At 38.2% G+C, this 17,406-nt stretch overlaps 1 protein-coding gene across 7 annotated transcripts in view; it reads right to left on the reverse strand.

The window, feature by feature from the left end:
• The window catches only part of LOC109405001 (microtubule-associated protein Jupiter), a 526,579-nt gene that overhangs the window by 23,164 nt on the left and 486,009 nt on the right, over positions 1-17,406 (reverse strand). For 4 of the 7 annotated variants that reach the window (XM_029871323.2, XM_029871317.2, XM_029871327.2 and 1 more), the window contains exon 4: positions 2,932-2,967. The exons of the other annotated variants lie outside the window; for them this stretch is intronic. In XM_029871323.2, coding sequence (XP_029727183.2) covers positions 2,932-2,967 — 36 coding nt within the window. The remainder of the gene's footprint in view (positions 1-2,931; positions 2,968-17,406) is intronic. 7 annotated transcript variants of the gene reach the window in all.

A 17,406-nucleotide genomic window follows, 5' to 3' on the forward strand; every position in this document is an offset into this window, starting at 1 on the left:
AACGAGGAATCCAACGAGGCAGAAACTCTTCCAAATCTAGGTGAAACACGGGAAATCTACCGGTATCTGCTAGGAACACGACGCAGATTGGCAAGGGATGAAAACTTGCGAAAGCAGTACGTCTCGTTCATGGAAGAGCACCAGAAGTTGGGAAACATGTGGAAGGTCGAAGGTACCGATGAAAAATCACCAAAACGGTGTTTCCTCCTTCATCATCCGGTGGTCAAGGAAGCCAGTGCAACCACTAAGTGACCTGTATTTGTATTTGACGCTTTGACTGCAAAACATCATCTAGCTTGTCCATGAATGATGCGCATCTGGTAGGGGCGGTCGGTAGGAAGATTTGAGCTCCATAATCCTGTGGAGTCAGACGAAGCAGATTTTCGTCGAATCGGAAGTTAAGAAAATGTTCCGACAGATGATCACTACTACACCAAAGCACAAACCATTGCAGTCTGATTTCATCTGACAAGGAAGCTATTCTACTTTTTCTTACTCACTCTCCTAATCATACATGAGAATGAGCGCGATGAAAGAGGAGGCAAGCTGCCTCCTCTTCTATCTTTCTCTTTCTCGTGTATGTTTAGGAGAGTAAGAAAAAAGAAAATGCTGGCTCCGCCAATGCCCAGGACCCTTTGTCAGTTGGTAACTGATCAGGAAGCCAAATTTATGCTCGTGGTAAAAGCAGTTCTTATAGCCCCCCTGTTCAATCCATTTGGTTTTATCGGTTCCACGACGACAATTAGGGTAGAAATTTACATCATCGTCATATGCGCTAATTCCCGTCATATCAGGTGGAAAATAGCCAATAATTACAGATATTCCAACTTATCTTTGAAAATGGCTCAACAATAATCAGTCCCTGTGGCACTGAAAATCGAAAAATTACGCAAATTTTCACGTTTCAATTTCACTCCACTTACGAGTTGAAACTTTTTCTTCATTTGCGTACGAAGAAAGCAACCGCACCAAAGCAACAGCTAGCCGAATTGTTCTTCATCACCGTTCAATTTTCTCTTCCCCAGATTCACTTGTTGAACCAACCTTCAATTCACACCCCACAAAAGCTCGGTGGCCGGGAACTGAATTCAGGTTGTGTCCAAAACAGACGTGAACTAGACGGAAACAGAATTCAAGAGACAATTATACAATCTTATTAATTTAAGGAAATTGTAGTTCTTTCACAATATTTGATAAGGCATCAGTAATTGATACCAAATTGGCCATGAGGCGTTAGGCGAAGTGCAAGAATTAGCACGATCATTATTGATCAGTGCTTAGCAGGGAATGATATTATCGATCACGATCGCGATCATTGAAAACTCTCTCACGCGCATTATCGGCGAAAAATGACAAGCGATAAATTCAGACCCGGTTTTCTCCCGAGAATGTGTTCTCGCTCGTCCCGCAGCGCCGAAAATGAATTATCACCAGCAATGAAAAGCCGACTATTTTGCTTTCTGCTCTTTGTTCGCCTTTCTGTAATACCGTCGCAACCGAAGGTACCTTTTATGCATAAAATTTCTTACTCCTCTCGAGCAGTTGGTGTGGTCGCGTGGTTATGGTGTGTGCAAAGAAACATTTTTGTGGAGGGTCTAGTATAGAGTCCCGTTTGGGGCACAATTTTTGTTATTTGTCTTCTGATAATTATCGCGATAACTTTGACGACGATAAAGTTGGATAGCGAAAATGAAAAGAGCGATTTTCAGTTTTCGGCTATCTATGGTCGTGGACAACAGCAGCGACCGATAAACATTTATCACAGGAAAAAGCATAGGAGAATTGTTCGGTTGCTTGGAAAACGCCAATTTTTGTCTCAATTTGCTGAGGATTTCATTCCCTGGTGCTTAGTTAGACGGGAATCAAACAAAATACAGCTGGAGCTTTCATAGAAACGCAGATTTTTGATAAGCATCTCAGGAAATAATTTATGCGTAGGTGGTGATGTTCACATCACGTCAAACAACATTGTTCCGTTACTACCAAACCCACGGATACTAACTCGCTAGATTAAATTGTTTGCGAGCGAATAAATTCTTTCCCCATATTTGTATTTGGACCTTTCACCCCTCTCTGACAGTCATGTAGGAGTTACCTTTCCCAACTGCCTACCTACCTATTTCACTAGGAATTCTATCTCAAGTTTCGCATCTCCCGCATGCAACCGTGAGGACACACAATAAACTCACGGAGAAAGATATGATAATTTGACAAAACTACAGCTTATTTAAGTTGCGCACAATGGCGGTAACCGCGCGACCCAACCGCCCACGAAAGCACGCCAGTTTCAGTCTTTTCGGAATAGGCAACATCATAGCAGCAAAACATATACAAACAATGCTGCAGTCAAATTACCGCTTGGCTCATTACGGGAACTGTGCGTCTGATTGACTGTGGGTCGTGGTGGTGGTTCCAAGTCAGCCCCCTATCGGCGTCCCCCATCTAGGTATAAACTTGAACCGAAGAGATTGAGGAGGCGGTGGCGACCACGCCACGCACGCGGACGAATAGGAAACTATTCTCACAAATTAAAAACAGATAATAGGCGCCTTGAGGAAATAGTCGCTTAAGATATTCGCTCTGATAAACTTTCGCTTTTGTTGTGGCAAAGCGATCAACCTTCTACTGGAAGCTACTAAGTAGAGGAGAAAGATAACTAGCAGAAACAGAAGAACGCCGCATATGCAAGGGGAAATAAAAACAAAACACTACTGATGGATGCTCTACGATTGTGTGAGACTGGCGTAACCTTAAATTTAAAAGCGAATTTTGTAGATATAAACTGATGCAACGATTTGATGCGACTATCAAGGCAGATTAAAAGACGATTAAAGTTTAGCGGATGGAACTGGATGGTACAGAGAGAACAAGAACTAATGTAGGTATTCATAGCATTCAACTTTAACTCTAGCATAGGAATTGGTGCTGTACCGAGAAAGTAGTATCTGTGGACGCCTTGCCGAAATACTGTGGAGTGGATTTTCGTTTTTTTTTGTAGCGTTTATCGAAGTGGTCCAAGGTTAAGAGTGTGGTGGCGTTAGTTGGGGTTCCAGTTTGGGGCCAAGGGAATAGAGACATGGAAGAGATTTACAGTGAACGATTCGCATTATGCACGTATTGGAGCTTGAAATGATGATTTATTAGTTTATCTTTTTTTTAGTAAATGAGGGGCAATTTAAATTTTTATGGTATCTATATAATAAACAGAAGATATCAGATGCAGATCAACATCACCGATATAGTAGCAGTGAAACGGTAAATAGAAGATAGTAAAAACAGGAGACGCCTATACTGATCGGAACTCATAATTTTGGGGGTGTTATAAAAAAAACAAACATAAATAACTTGCTAGCGAACTGCACCGTTTTTCTTCATTCCTTCTATTCTTTGTGACGAATGCAAGAAATATCCCCGCAAATACGAACTTTTACCTGTCATTCTACCTGATCAGCCTCTGTACCATAAAATCAACACCGCATCATTGTCGGGGTAGGGTACAAGAGATAGCTTAAATTGCACATTTGTGCATATACAAACAGATGCAGAGAACATCTGGGATATTTGCTTTCTTTTTATCTTATTTACAGTTGACTGAGTAGTATGTAAATATAGTGACTGTCTCCACGTGATTACATGGGTTGCTAATTCACTGTGTCTTGTTTGCTGGAATAGTTCGTTGTACCGACTACAAAATTATCCATGGTATTCTTCAGATGTTTATCTCAAAAATGTTTCAGGTTATTTTCTACATTTATTTCTTCAGAAATTGCACATGGCAGAGCCGAAATTCATCCAGAAGTTTTACCTGAGATTCTTCGTTAAAAGATTGGCTCTCCTAAAATATTGAGCTAAGGATCTAAGGACAACAACTCTACGTAGTGCACGTTCAGCCTGCACTTCTGTTTCATATTTTAATAGTGTTGGAAGTAGGCAAAATATTTTTGCATCAAACATTTCCAGAAATTTCGCCATTGATATTTCAAGGAATTTGACCTGGATTTTTTGTAAAGAAATCTACAACAATTTCCTCTGTAGTTATTTTTCTTTCTATCTTCAAAGTTTATTCAAAATTTTGTCAATCCTTCGGAACAGATGTTCACATCTCAACGAATTCTGTTGGAAATCCCACCACACTTCTGCGAATAATAATCTTTTAAAGTTAAAGTATCGGACAGAAAATATTGATATGTTATTGCATCAAGAATAACCCAGATGCTTTAAAAACTGCTACAAATATCTGCTCGATGATTTATGAAAATACTTGAACATTTTCAGAAATTTTCAGTAAGCTGGAAACTTTTAATTTCCAAAGCCTGATCAAACGATTGCTATTGAACTTAGAATTCAGCAATTAAACAAGCAGACAATTGAAAAACTCAGGCAACCGTACGTCTTCCGAAACATTATAGGGTATATGTACCATTCCTTGGCCTAATTTGCAAGCCGCCTTGACAATTTTGACCATAACTCATGAATTAATAGCACTAGAAATAATATGTCGACCCTATTACACACTCTAGGCAATGCATGTTTCACCAATTGGAAGTAAACTTACGTAAATATTCAAGATTTTACTTAATCAAGTTGAAAAGATTCGATGCGATGGTATGCAACGTTGGTCTATGGTACAAAAATTGTCCTATTAGTGGATACAACGTTGGCCTATTGCTATCCATGCACTAGATCCACTAATTATCTCATTTTTTCAATATTTCTGCTGAAGTATTATCTCTGTTTGTTCTCCAATCTTACTTTTAAATTATATTTTCGGAGCCAAATTTTCAAAAAACTGTAAATAAATCACTTTAACTAAAGTTATTTCTTAATTTAGTAACGAAAACAACGCAACCCTATTATTGTGTTATATTTTTACAGTCACCGCACACAAAATCTTTGTTCCTGTTCGTTCTTTCTGGTTCTTACGCAAGAAATGCTGTTGACGTCTTTTTATCGTTGTTTTTGACGTCACTTTACTGATGGGCCAAGATTTGGGTACATAGTGAAGTAAATGTCCTCAATATTCGGCCCACATTCAATTTGTAAAATAGTTATTATTCATTGAAAACAAATACACAAGTTCAAAATAGCGTCTTTGACCGTCGCATAAAATGTTCAGTTATTGAAAAGTCAATTCTAAATGTTTCAGAATCATGTCATTTATGATCATGTGTATAGACTATCCACTAAGCCGAAGAATCATGGCGTCTACAAAAGCTAAACAAAGTGACGTTTTCATTCAATTTTAATGTTCCAAAGTGCTAAAATTGAAACGAAATGTTACAGTTGTTTGGCGCATAGCCAAATCCGATATCCAGTTATGCGTGTTTGTTTGAGTTTTTGGTTTACATTGAGATAGGCCGAACGAGGGGACTATGCCAACGAAGCATCCCGATACCCTAGATGATTTCTTTAAGAATTTCTTCCAGAGATTCTCCCGAGATCCGGAGATTTAACTCGGGATTCGGCAGGAGTTCATTCAGGGATTTTTCCAGATATTTTTCTGGCCCTACACAAATAGTTCCTCGGGGATATCATCCGGAGTTTCTACCAGGACTTCCCTTAAGGAGAAACTTCAAAGAACACAAACATGGCTGCCACAATGGCCGACTTGGTACCCTACTCGCGTTTTCAGGAGCACCAATCTTGAAAATTCGTAAACAAATGCGCTCGATTTGGAAAAGCTGCCTCTTTTTGCAAGTGAGCAAAGCCAGGATAAACAAGTGCGGCTTGGTTTGATGCTTCTTTCGTCAGATTTGTGCCTCTAAAGTTTGTATGCAAAATTGCAAAGGGATTTCTTGATGTTTCACCTTAAAGGTTTCACAAGATTTAATCCTGCGTTCCTTTCACTATATCTACCATAGAATCTTCCAGGTTTTCTCCAAGAGTTCTTTCCTGGGTTTCGTCAATAGATGAATGTCTCAGTGATCGCTTCTACCGGAGTTTCTGGCAGCGGGTTTTTCAGGATTTCGTTAGGTGCTAGGGTTTTCTCCTACAATGTTTCAGAAATATATGCTGGATTTTTTTCCGGATGTTATTGCGAAATTTTCCGTGGATGAATTCGAGGATAACTTATGGTAGAAATGTAGAGAAATTCCAGAAGAAATGCCGTCATGAATTCCCCCAGGACTGCTCTTGGAAATATCACGTGATTTCTTCCTATATTTCTCCCAGAATGTCACAGAATAGTAGATGAATTTCTCCCTTGAAGATCGCGGATTTTGTCCAGAGCTTCTCTTGGGTTTTCCTCAGAAGTTTCTTCTGGAGCTTCTAACAAAGGATATCTCAGGATTTCGGCTGGTGCTTCCCCAGTGATTTACCTTGAAGGTTCGCCAGGGTTTTCTCCTAAATATAGTTCCGTAGTGTATACTTTCAGAAGTTAATGTCTGATTTTTATTTGCTGAGGAAATTTTGAAAATTTTCCCGGGATGTATTCAAGGATGAATTACGGTAGAAATTGAAGGTAATTCTGAAAGGAATTCCAGCAGGAATTCCGTGATGAATTCCCCCGGGAAATCTCTTGGAAGTGTCACATGATTTCTTTCTATGCTCCTCCCAGAATTTTTACCCCGGTACTTTTGCACGATTTATTGCTGGAATATGTTCATCAATTCCTCCCGGTATATCCCCCAGAGATGAATTGCTCTCTCAGAGATCATAAGAGTTCCTGGAAGAATCCTAAGAGGAATTTCCAGAGAAATTACTGAAGAGCTCCCCAGTGGAATTCCTGCGGGAATCCTCAGAGAAATTATTTTAGAAATTCAAAAAGTAATTATTGAAAGAATTTCTAGAGGAATTTCTGAAAGATTTCCTGGAGGAATTCCTGAAGAAATTTGGGAAAATCAGAAGGAACTTCCAAGGGAATCTCAGAAAGAATCGCTGTTGAAATTCATGAGATAAACACCTGGACAAATTTCTCAATGATTTACTGAAGAAATTCGTAGAGAAAGCCTTGATAGAATCTTTTATAGGAGTTTCTGGAGGTATTTACAGATAAATTACTGAGGAAATTCACAAGTTCCTCAATAAACAACAGGACAGTTTTTTGAGTAATTTTTTGGAAGAATTGCCAGAGTAATTAACGAAAGAACTCGTACACCAACTTCCAAAGAAGCTCCTAAAGGAATGTTTGCAGAAACTTCCAGAATAAATTTTCGTGGAATTTCGAGAAATTTATTGCGAAGTGTTTGGAAGTGTTATTAGGAATGACATTCTGAGGAATTCTTAGTGAAATTCCCGAAAAAATTCAGGTCAGGAGATCTGGCGGAACTCCATAAGGAATTCCTAGCTGAGAAATAACTGAAGGAACTTCCAGGAGAATTTCTGGAAAAACTCAAGAAGACTCCTGCATGAATCTACGAAGGAATTCCTGAAGAAACGCCGAAAGGAATTCTTAAATGCATAGCAGGTGAAATTCCTAGTGGTTTCTGGAGAAATTATCGGAGTAGTTCCGGGAAAATCATCAGAAAAACGAATAGAGAGATTTCCGAAGGAATTGCTGGAGGCATAAAAACTGCTCTGTTATGGAAAAAGTATCGAAATAATTCCAGAAGGAAGGTCAAGATGAGTAAATCCTGGTAAAATAATTGAAGAAATTTCTGGTGGAACCATAGAAAAAGTATTGAACAAATCCCCAGGGAATCATTGGAAATTCTCGATGCAACATGTAAGGAAACGTGGAGATATTCTAATAGAAATTCCTGGATGAATCTTCAGTATTTCCTGAAGAAATTCGTGTATGAATTCCGAAGGCATTCCGGGGTGCATTCTGCCACAGGAATTTCTGTAAGAATCCCATGTAATTACTGAAAATTTCTCCAGAGTAACTATTGGGGGAAACTATAGACGGGTTTTGGAGGCATCTTAGAGGAAATTGCTAAAGAAACCCGTAGAAAAATACTTGGATGAATTCGAATAGAAATTTCTTCAGACAAACTCTTGGAGGAAGGTTTCCTTAGAAAATCCTTGAAAATCCTTTAGCAGACTTCATAAGCGCATTTTCAGGAGAAATCCTAAGGAATAGCCTGGAAAAAAACATTGAAATAAATGAGATTTCTGGAAGAATTCCCTGTGATAATCTTGGAAGAATTCCTGCAGAAATTCCCAGACTAATTTGTGGAATTTCTGGAGGAATTACCAGAGAAAATCCAGGAAGAATCCCCAGAGGTATTCGTCGAAAAATTTCCAGAGATTGTTCCACGAAGGAATTTTTGAAGTAATCCCTAGTGGATTACTTACTGGTAGAAACCAGGGGTAACTCCAAGAGGAATTCCTGAATAAACTCCTAAAGGAAATTCTTGAAAAAATCGCTTTTATCTGGTTCAATCCACGATTACAGTGGGTGATTTTCTTTAAAGATTTTAGCAAAATTCTTGAGGAATCCATGAGATACATTCCGGGGGAAATCCCAGAAGAAATTTTGAAAAAAAATCTTGGAATGAATTCAAGGTAGTAGTATCAGGAAAAAATACTCCGGGTGAAACTATGAAACGAGTTGCAGTTACCCTAAGATGAAATCCAGGCAGAATTTCGGGAGGAGTTTTGGATGAAACCTCAGAAGATATCCATGCTTCTGAGAAACCTCCAGGAGTTCATTCTGAGAATCCTCTAGAAATTCCTTCAGGGAATCCTCCAGGAATTCCTTCTGGAAATCTCCGGGAGTTGCCTATGGGAATCCTACAGGAGTTTTTTTTCTCGGAATGCTTCTGAAAAATCATCAATAGTTCCTTTCGAGAATCCTTCGGAAACTTTTTTTTTTGAGAATCTTCTCCTAGTTGATTTAGAAATCCTTCAGGATTTTTTTTTTGAAGTTTCTCCAAGAATTCCTTATAGGAATCTTACAGTATTCAACTTAGGAATACTGCAGGAGTTCCTTATGGGAATCGCACAGGAGTTCTTTTTAGGAATCTCCCAGGAGTTACTTCTGAAAAATCATCAAGAGTCCTTTTGAGAATCTTTCAGAAGTTCTGTTTGGAAATGATCTACGATTTGTTTTAGGAATTCTCCTGGAGTTCTGTTTAAGGTTTCTCCACGCGTTCATTCCGGGTGTTTTCCAGAATTTCCTTCTGGGAGTCTTCCACAATTTCCTGCTGGAAATCTCCGGGAGTTGCTTATGGGCATCCTTCTCGTTTTTTTCTCGCAATCCTCAAGGAGTTTCTTGTGAAAAATCAAAACTTACTTTTGAATAATTCATTTTCCAATAGTTCAAGTAGTTCATTCTGGGAGCTCTCCAGAAGTACCTTCTAGGAATCTTCGTGAAGTTCCATCTTGGAATCCTCCAGAAATTCCTTCTGGGAATCCTCCAGAAGTTCTTTCTGGGAATCCTCCAGAAGTTCCTACTGGGAATTCTCCAGAAGTTCCTTCTGGGAATCCTCCAGAAGTTTCATCTAAAAGTTCTCCAGAAGTTCCTTCTGGAAATCCTCCAGAAGATCCTGAAACCTCTGGTAATCCTTCAGGAGTTCATTCTGAAAAGCTATTAGGAGTTTCTTTTGAGAATGCTTCTGAAGTCCTTTTTCGGGGAATCTTTACCGATTTGTTTTAGGAATTCTCCAGGAGTTCCTCTTGGGATTTCTCCAATAGTTCATTCTGGGAGTTCTCCAAAAGTTCCTTCTGTTATTTCTAGGAATCCTCCAAGAGTGCCTTCTGAAAAGCTTTCAGGAGTTTCTTTTGAGCATCCTTCAAAAGTTCTATTTTGGGAATCTTCTGCGATTTGTTTCAAGAATTCTCGAGGAGTTTTTTTTTTTGGATTTCTCTAAGAGTTCATTCTGGGAGTTCTTCAGAAATTGCTTCTGGAAATCCTCCAGAAGCTCCTTCTGGGAATCCTCCAGAAGTTCCTCCCGGGAATCCTCCAGAAATTTCTTCTGAAAATCTCAGGGAGTTGCTAATGGGCAACCTTCAGAAGTTTTTTCTCAGAATTCTCCAGGAGTTCCTTCTGAGGATCCTTCAGAAGTTCTTTAAGGGAATCTTCCACAAATTGATTTAGGAATCCTCCAGGAATTCTTTTTGTGTTCATTGCGGAAATCCTCCATGTGTTCCTACTGCGTTTCCTCCAAGAATCTCAGGAGAAATCTCTAGATCAAATTTCTTTTTTGACCTCTAGATTAAATTTCTGGAAGGATGTCCAGATTGATATCTTCGAGGAATTCCTAGAAGTATTTCTGTAGAAATCTGTGGAGAAGAATCTCTATATACATCTGAGGATTCCATTACAATGTTAAAAAACTTTTTAAGGTATTCCTCTAGGGTTTTCGCCCAGGGATTTTTCTCGGAGTTCCACGGGGTTCCTTTGAAATAACTCAAGAATGTTTCTTGGATATCTTTTGTTATTATTATTATTATTATTATTATTATTATTAGTATTATTAGTATTATTATTATTTACGACACTTAACCATAGTAGGCATTCGTGTCGGAGGATCATCTTTTGTGATTCCTCTTTTGAATTCCGTTATTCCACAATTCCTTACGGGATTCTTTTCTTCTCATAAGATTCGTCGCTCTGATCTCTTGAAATTCTTCCTGAAGGAGGATTGTAGTCTTCTAAGGGTATTTCTGGAATTCCTCTAAGAATGTTTCTGGGATAGGATTCCTGTATACGATCTTGTACGAATACTCTTGGTTATCCCTTGCAGAACGTTGAGAAGCTTTTTTTGGCATTCCTCAAGGATTTGCCTTCAAAGATTCCTCCTAAGTTTTCATTTGGATTTCACCCACATGTTTCCCCGAGCAGAGGGGAATATCAAATTAATAACTACGAAATCACAAAACCTGTTTTTATATCTTGTTTTGTTATTATTGAATTATCAAGGCATTACGTTTCCATAACATGTTTTGTTGGACAATCTTATTTTGTTATGACCAAGCAATTGGTATGCAGCCCTTAAATAACATTTCAATATTACATTCTGTTGTGGAACAAGTTTGGTTATTATTGTATTATTGAGAGTGCACAAATACTTTATGGTATTGCTATCTAAACTAAAACAAATTTTGAAACAAAACCTACGTCATTCTACAACGTTATTTACAGCATTTGAGGGAAAGCAACTGCATATTCACTCATCAATTTGTCTTCCTCTTCCATTTATCATTACATCCAAACTGAGACAAAGTGCATGCCCCATATCACTAGCTAGTATTCCGTGGGAAAAAGTTTGCATAATGCACCAGAAAAACTGTTTAACGATTTTTTGAAAAGTGCGCAAAGTTAGGCCCTAGGTGCGCAAAGTATGGTACGCTTACGGTATCGCATTTGATAAGAGGTGTGGTATATTACGTGACATGGAGGTGCTGTAATGTGTACAAAACAAAGTCCCTGCTGGGCGGCGCGAAGTTTTGCTAAATTTCTGAAATTGACTGAGTTGTAGCTGAAAAGTACCCAAAATACCAGCCACTGCCCAAGTGGCGCAGTACCCTGCATACATCTAAACGAGAACATAGCAGACGATATTGAAGGTTTTTAAGGTTTTCAAAGGGACGTTCCAGATTCCGCCTTTGACATGTGAATGTCAATGATAAAAATGTCAAACTTATGGAGTAAACTTGTTTGAACGAAGCTAATACAGACAGCTGAATCCAAAATTGTAGATGGTTTTGAATGGGATTTTTCAGAAATATTTTGTATTTCACATGTTTTCCCTGTCGTTCCAGAGGATGAAGTCGGATCTACCTATTTGAAAGATAGGTACATGAATAGTTGAAAATACACCTATTAGGGAAGAGAGAAACTGAAGTCATCATTCTCACATGTTGGTCTAAATATATAGAATTCTCAGCCATCACGAAGTCATATATGATGTAGAATAGGATGCTAAAGTGGAGGCCATACCCGACTAGATGAACATAACAAGAATATTTCATAATTATATCTTAATGTGATATAACTAACAAATTATGTTATAATTTTGTTATGACATGGACTGTTTCAAACTTTTTCAAACTAAATTATAACAAAATATATTATAATCTTTTGTAACTAGTTTTGTTACAAATAAATCAGAACAAACTCTGTTATAACTTTGTTATTTTTGCAACTGAACAAAAAAATCAGTTGCAAAAATAACATAATTATATCAGAATATGAAATAATCTTAATTTTTAGCTATATTACAAAAAATGAGAAATTTGATTAAATATTCGTTTTTTTTTCATTGCTTGTAGAGCAAAAGGTCGATGGATAGCAGGTAAAAGATCAGAAAATGCTTATAAGGAAACAGCTTTATTCTACACGGTAAAAAATCTGCACTGTGATATGAACTGATTGGCACTTGAATTCGCACTACTGTTCAATCAGTTTGTTATCAATTACATATCATTTGACAAAGAACATCCAATGCCTCTTCAATTTTAATGGAACATCACATCAATTCGTTGTTGACAATGTTTTGATTTCAAAACTAGAATTAAAAAAAATGTGCAGCCAGATTCGATACCAGGACCTTCAGAGTCCCGATCAACTGTTTTATCACTACACTACTTCAGGTCTGTTGGAGAGGCGTGAATCGAAGCGAAGCACTTTCTACCACCTGTCATCTATATTTACTTTTATGCCTAAGACAGTCATTACCAAATCAACAACTTTTCACTTTGGATCGTATTGCTTTTTACAGTAGTGCAAATCGAAGGGATTTTCAGTTGATTTCTCCGGTGGGTTTGTTTTGGTCCTCAAATCAACACCGACAGCATTGCGATTTAAAAGGAAAAGCATTTCTGATCATGTTGATTAGAAAATTGAATAGTTAAGGGATTTTTCCCTTACATTGAGCGTGCAGATTTTTTACCGTGTATGTAATTGAAAAATTAAAAAAAAAAACATTCAATTGCTGTTGAGGGGCTGCAGTTTTGCTTGTTTTTCATTGCGTAGAATGCCGGAAGCGTATCCGGCTACCCTCAAAACTGAAAAGTAGTCATATTTTTTCAACTTTGAACCGATTTAAGTGAACTTCGACTCGTTTGAATAAGAAATCTTTTTTTTTATTGATTGGTTATGCGAATAGAACGATTGGGTTACGCGGTATTCCCAAAAGTCCAAATTTTCTGGAACATATCCTTATGCTATTGAGGGGCCCAGATGCAAAGAGGTGTAAGTGACCGTTTTGTCGAGTTTGAGCTGAACATATCAAAAAATCTTCAGATTTCAAGCTCACAGGAACTTTTTAAAGATTATTTTTATGATGATTAGAAAAATTACAGTAAATCAGAGAAAATTTGGTTGATATTGAAACTCCATACATTTTGAATGGGATGAAAAACTGGTGAAAAACTTCAAAGCTCATTTACTCGAAAGTGGGTTTTTGTAACTTACACCCCTTTGCTTCTAAGCTCCTCTATTCTAATATCGGCGTTGTTGGAGTTAGCGTATTGAAAAAATATGGTCTCTCGTGAAACATGCTTCGTAATTACACTGTTGAAAACGCTTTGACATCCACGTGCAGCACAACAGAACATGTGCTCGATGAACAAATTGAGATTTGAATTATGAAAATGCTACGGTCAACCTTGGCTTGGTCAGCCAAAGCAAAATCAAGAAATTGACATTTATGCCTCGTAATGATTACTTTGAAGTCAATACTTTGGGCCTAGGCTGGGCAGATATGCTATTGGTGATTTGATGGTGCATGAAGAAGAAGAAGAACGATGGTGTTTTGAAAAATCCTATCCCTACCACACAGGAGAAGATTTTAAAATGCCTCTATAAAATCTAAAACAAAATCTAATTAAAAACGGTTTGATGTACGGTGTAAGACTTTGGACGGACTACATATTGAACGTATAAATTTAAATTTAACATTTTTTCTTGGTAAGGTACTTAATTTGTACCAATCATCAATTGGGTTTTTAAATTAAGAATAATATATTGATTTTTTGATTTTATTCGAAAGAGCAACTTTATTTTGATACCTAAATTCAATTACAAAAATATTTTTTGAAATCACCTTTTGACAGCTGGGCAACTGCTTGACAGCTCCGCCCAGTACGAAATGCGACGAGGTGATTCGACAAATCGCTCCCATACAAACTTTAAATCGATTTTCAAATAGGTTCCCGGGCACCAAAGTTCATGAAAATTTGGATTTCGGTTCAGTTTGGCATGTAGATTGTGAATATGGAATTATCTCAACACCACTAAAGAAGCCAATTGCAGCTGGTCTATGGAAAATTCCACGTGTATGGCAATTCGGGTTTTTTCTTAACTCACGATGACCAGATCGGTTCAGTCGAATTTGTTTTTGATGGAAAAAATAAATCTGGATCAAATGAGATCAATATTGTCAAAATCGGAGAAAATTTATCGCAGATATAACCATTACATAGTTTACCTTCTTTATTTTATTGTCTGCTGTTTCATATTATGAGCATGAGCATGAGCATGAGCATAGATGACCGCACAATTCGTAGTTGCTACTCCGTGATTGACCAGAGCAATCGAAATTGCACAAGGAACCAATGAATAGGGCTTGGGACTAGCTTACTATTCTCAATGTACACAGGTCGACAGCTCTCAACTTTAATAAGGTCAATAACGGCGCCGGCCACGTCCTTACGGTCATCGAGGATGGAAGGGAATGTTAGTAAGACAAACGTTGTTAAAAAGACCGCGAATCGCTGCATCTCCACGTTTGTCTCAGGAAGGAATTTTTTTGTTAGTAGGGTAAGGTACATTGTCAGTCCGGGAGTCACCTATGGTTGGTGATATGATTTGACAATGGATCAATATACACAAACCGCCGTTAACAACCGACCACTTTTCGACGCAAGAACTAGCCAAAAAGAAAATTCTATCGCGCGTCTCCACTCCACTAGGGAGCAGAAACCTTTAGTCTATTCCACACAGAAATACACTGAACGCGACTCACTTGTCGGCGCCCGGATTTTTTTCTCGACCGGCGAACCCGAACTAACATTTTTCACTCTTTTGTGTAAATGCAAAAAATGAAAGAAAATATTTATTATCAACTAAAAGTGTATTGGAAACTAGCGCCGAAGGGAAGCGAAAAATTCGGAACCGACTCAACCACGGCGCGCGCACACTCGTCCCGTCGTCGGAGCCCCGCAGAGAGAAGAGAAAAAAAAATCGCAAAAATCTAGCAAAGCCAGCGCGCGAAACTTTGCTGCTGCCGAACTACCGCACACTACTGACTGCTTGGCGTCCCGTCGTCGGTGCCCCGCAGAGAAGAAAAACAAATCGCAAAAATCTAGCAAAGCGAGCGCGCGAAGCTTTGCTGCTGCCGAACTACCGCACACTACTGACTGCTTGGCTTCCCGTCGTCGGTGCCCCGCAGAGAAGAAAAACAAATCGCAAAAATCTAGCAAAGCGAGCGCGCGAAGCTTTGCTGCTGCCGAACTACCGCACACTACTGACTGCTTGGCGTCCCGTCGTCGGTGTCCCGCAGAGAAGAAAAACAAATCGCAAAAATCTAGCAAAGCGAGCGCGCGAAGCTTTGCTGCTGCCGAACTACCGCACACTACTGACTGCTTGGCTTCCCGTCGTCGGTGCCCCGCAGAGAAGAAAAACAAATCGCAAAAATCTAGCAAAGCGAGCGCGCGAAACTTTGCTCCTGCCAAACTACCGCACACTGACACTACTGACTGCTTGGCGTCCCGTCGTCGGTGCCCCGCAGAGAAGAAAAACAAATCGCAAAAATCTAGCAAAGCGAGCGCGCGAAACTTTGCTCCTGCCAAACTACCGCACACTGACACTACTGACTGCTTGGCTTCCCGTCGTCGGTGCCCCGCAGAGAAGAAAAACAAATCGCAAAAATCTAGCAAAGCGAGCGCGCGAAATTTTGCTCCTGCCAAACTACCGCACACTGACACTCTTTATTGTCTGCTGTTTCATATTATGAAGTAAAAAATAAAGGCATTGCAACTTCTAGAAATTTCATCAGACTCTTCCGTATTTTTTATTTTATTCATTGCTATAATTTGAGTTTTGGGTAAATATAGCATCATAGCTATTGATATGTTTATCTTTGTATTAATTTCCTTCTTTCAATATCCCAGTCCCGTTACGGTGCCAAATTCCTATCACTTTTCTACGATTCCCAATTCTTATAGGTTAAGTAAAATTTTAGCTTCAAAAAGTGATACATCTGCAAATGAGTTTTTTTTATCTCAAAATTGAGTAAACTTAGTTGAATTTATATGTCATTTTAACAGTACTGCTATTCTAACCTCTAATTATAACGTCAAAAAGTACCAAACAGACTATGTATTACGAAGTAATGAATGTTAGTGAGAGTGGAAATAGCAAATATGGTACCTACTAAATAATTCTAATCAATAAAAATGTCAACTATACAGACAATTCTGCTCAATTGATGATTGCATTTGTCTATTATAACTTTTTTCTTTCGATCTATTATTATTCGATCATATATTGTTTGACATTATGTCATAAATATCTTTTTTCATTACTAAAAATAATCTAAAACAGAATTAAACTAAACAGCATCTGCAGAAGTAATCATATCGGCATATGATATAATTACCTTTTACTTTTGCTCACGTAGGTACGTGTATAATCGCCGTTCTCACAACGCGAACAAAACAAAAAATAAAAAAAAAATCAACTTTTTCGTCGTTCTCTTTGTTCCGAAACAGCCGACGACGGGCCATGCGAACGCCACCACTGTTATTAGTGTTACAGTGCACATGTCTGCGCACCGCGATAGCGCTGTTGGTAAGAGAGAGAGGTTCATTGTTTGATCTTGCATTCAAATCTCTGTCTATTTTTGTCCTGCGACTGGCAAACATGAAATGGGGGAATGGGGAAACTGGCAATACGTAGAACCAGTAAAGCTTCTATCGTCCCTCACTGCAAGTGCTGTGATAGCCTCATTGGTAAAGGCGACTGAAAATTTACGATAGCAGGATTGGAGGTTCAAATCCCGTCCATGTTTGTAAGTTTTATAATGAATTCGATTTTTTTATGTGACCTATTATTTTCTAAAAATAGAATAACACACTTAAAATAATTACCCAAAAATGAGTAAAAAAAGTTAGTTTTTACCCTAATTTTGCTTTCGGAATGTTATCAATAACTCTTTAATATCAAAATTTGTTATTGAAATATTTCCCAAATTCACTGTTATTGAGTTGTTATTGTCACTAACAAAACATGTTATTAAATAGATTTTTCAGGAACAAATTTTTGTTATGTGACTTGTTATTTTGCCGCTTATGACAGACAAGTTTATAACTCAATATGTTATGTTAATAACATGAAAATTACTAATTCCATTATGCAGTTATTTTGCCAAAATAACGCATTTTGTTATGCTGTTGTTATTCTCTTCTTCTCGGGTCTTCCTAAATTTGTCAGTAGTTTTCACGCAAATTCACTCAGGAGTTGAACCAAGTATTGCTTTTTGAGTTTCTTCTGACTCAGGATGTTTTCGATCACTTGGC

This window comes from Aedes albopictus, chromosome 3, assembly GCF_035046485.1.
Source record: "Aedes albopictus strain Foshan chromosome 3, AalbF5, whole genome shotgun sequence".
Classification (NCBI taxonomy): Eukaryota; Metazoa; Arthropoda; class Insecta; order Diptera; family Culicidae; genus Aedes; species Aedes albopictus.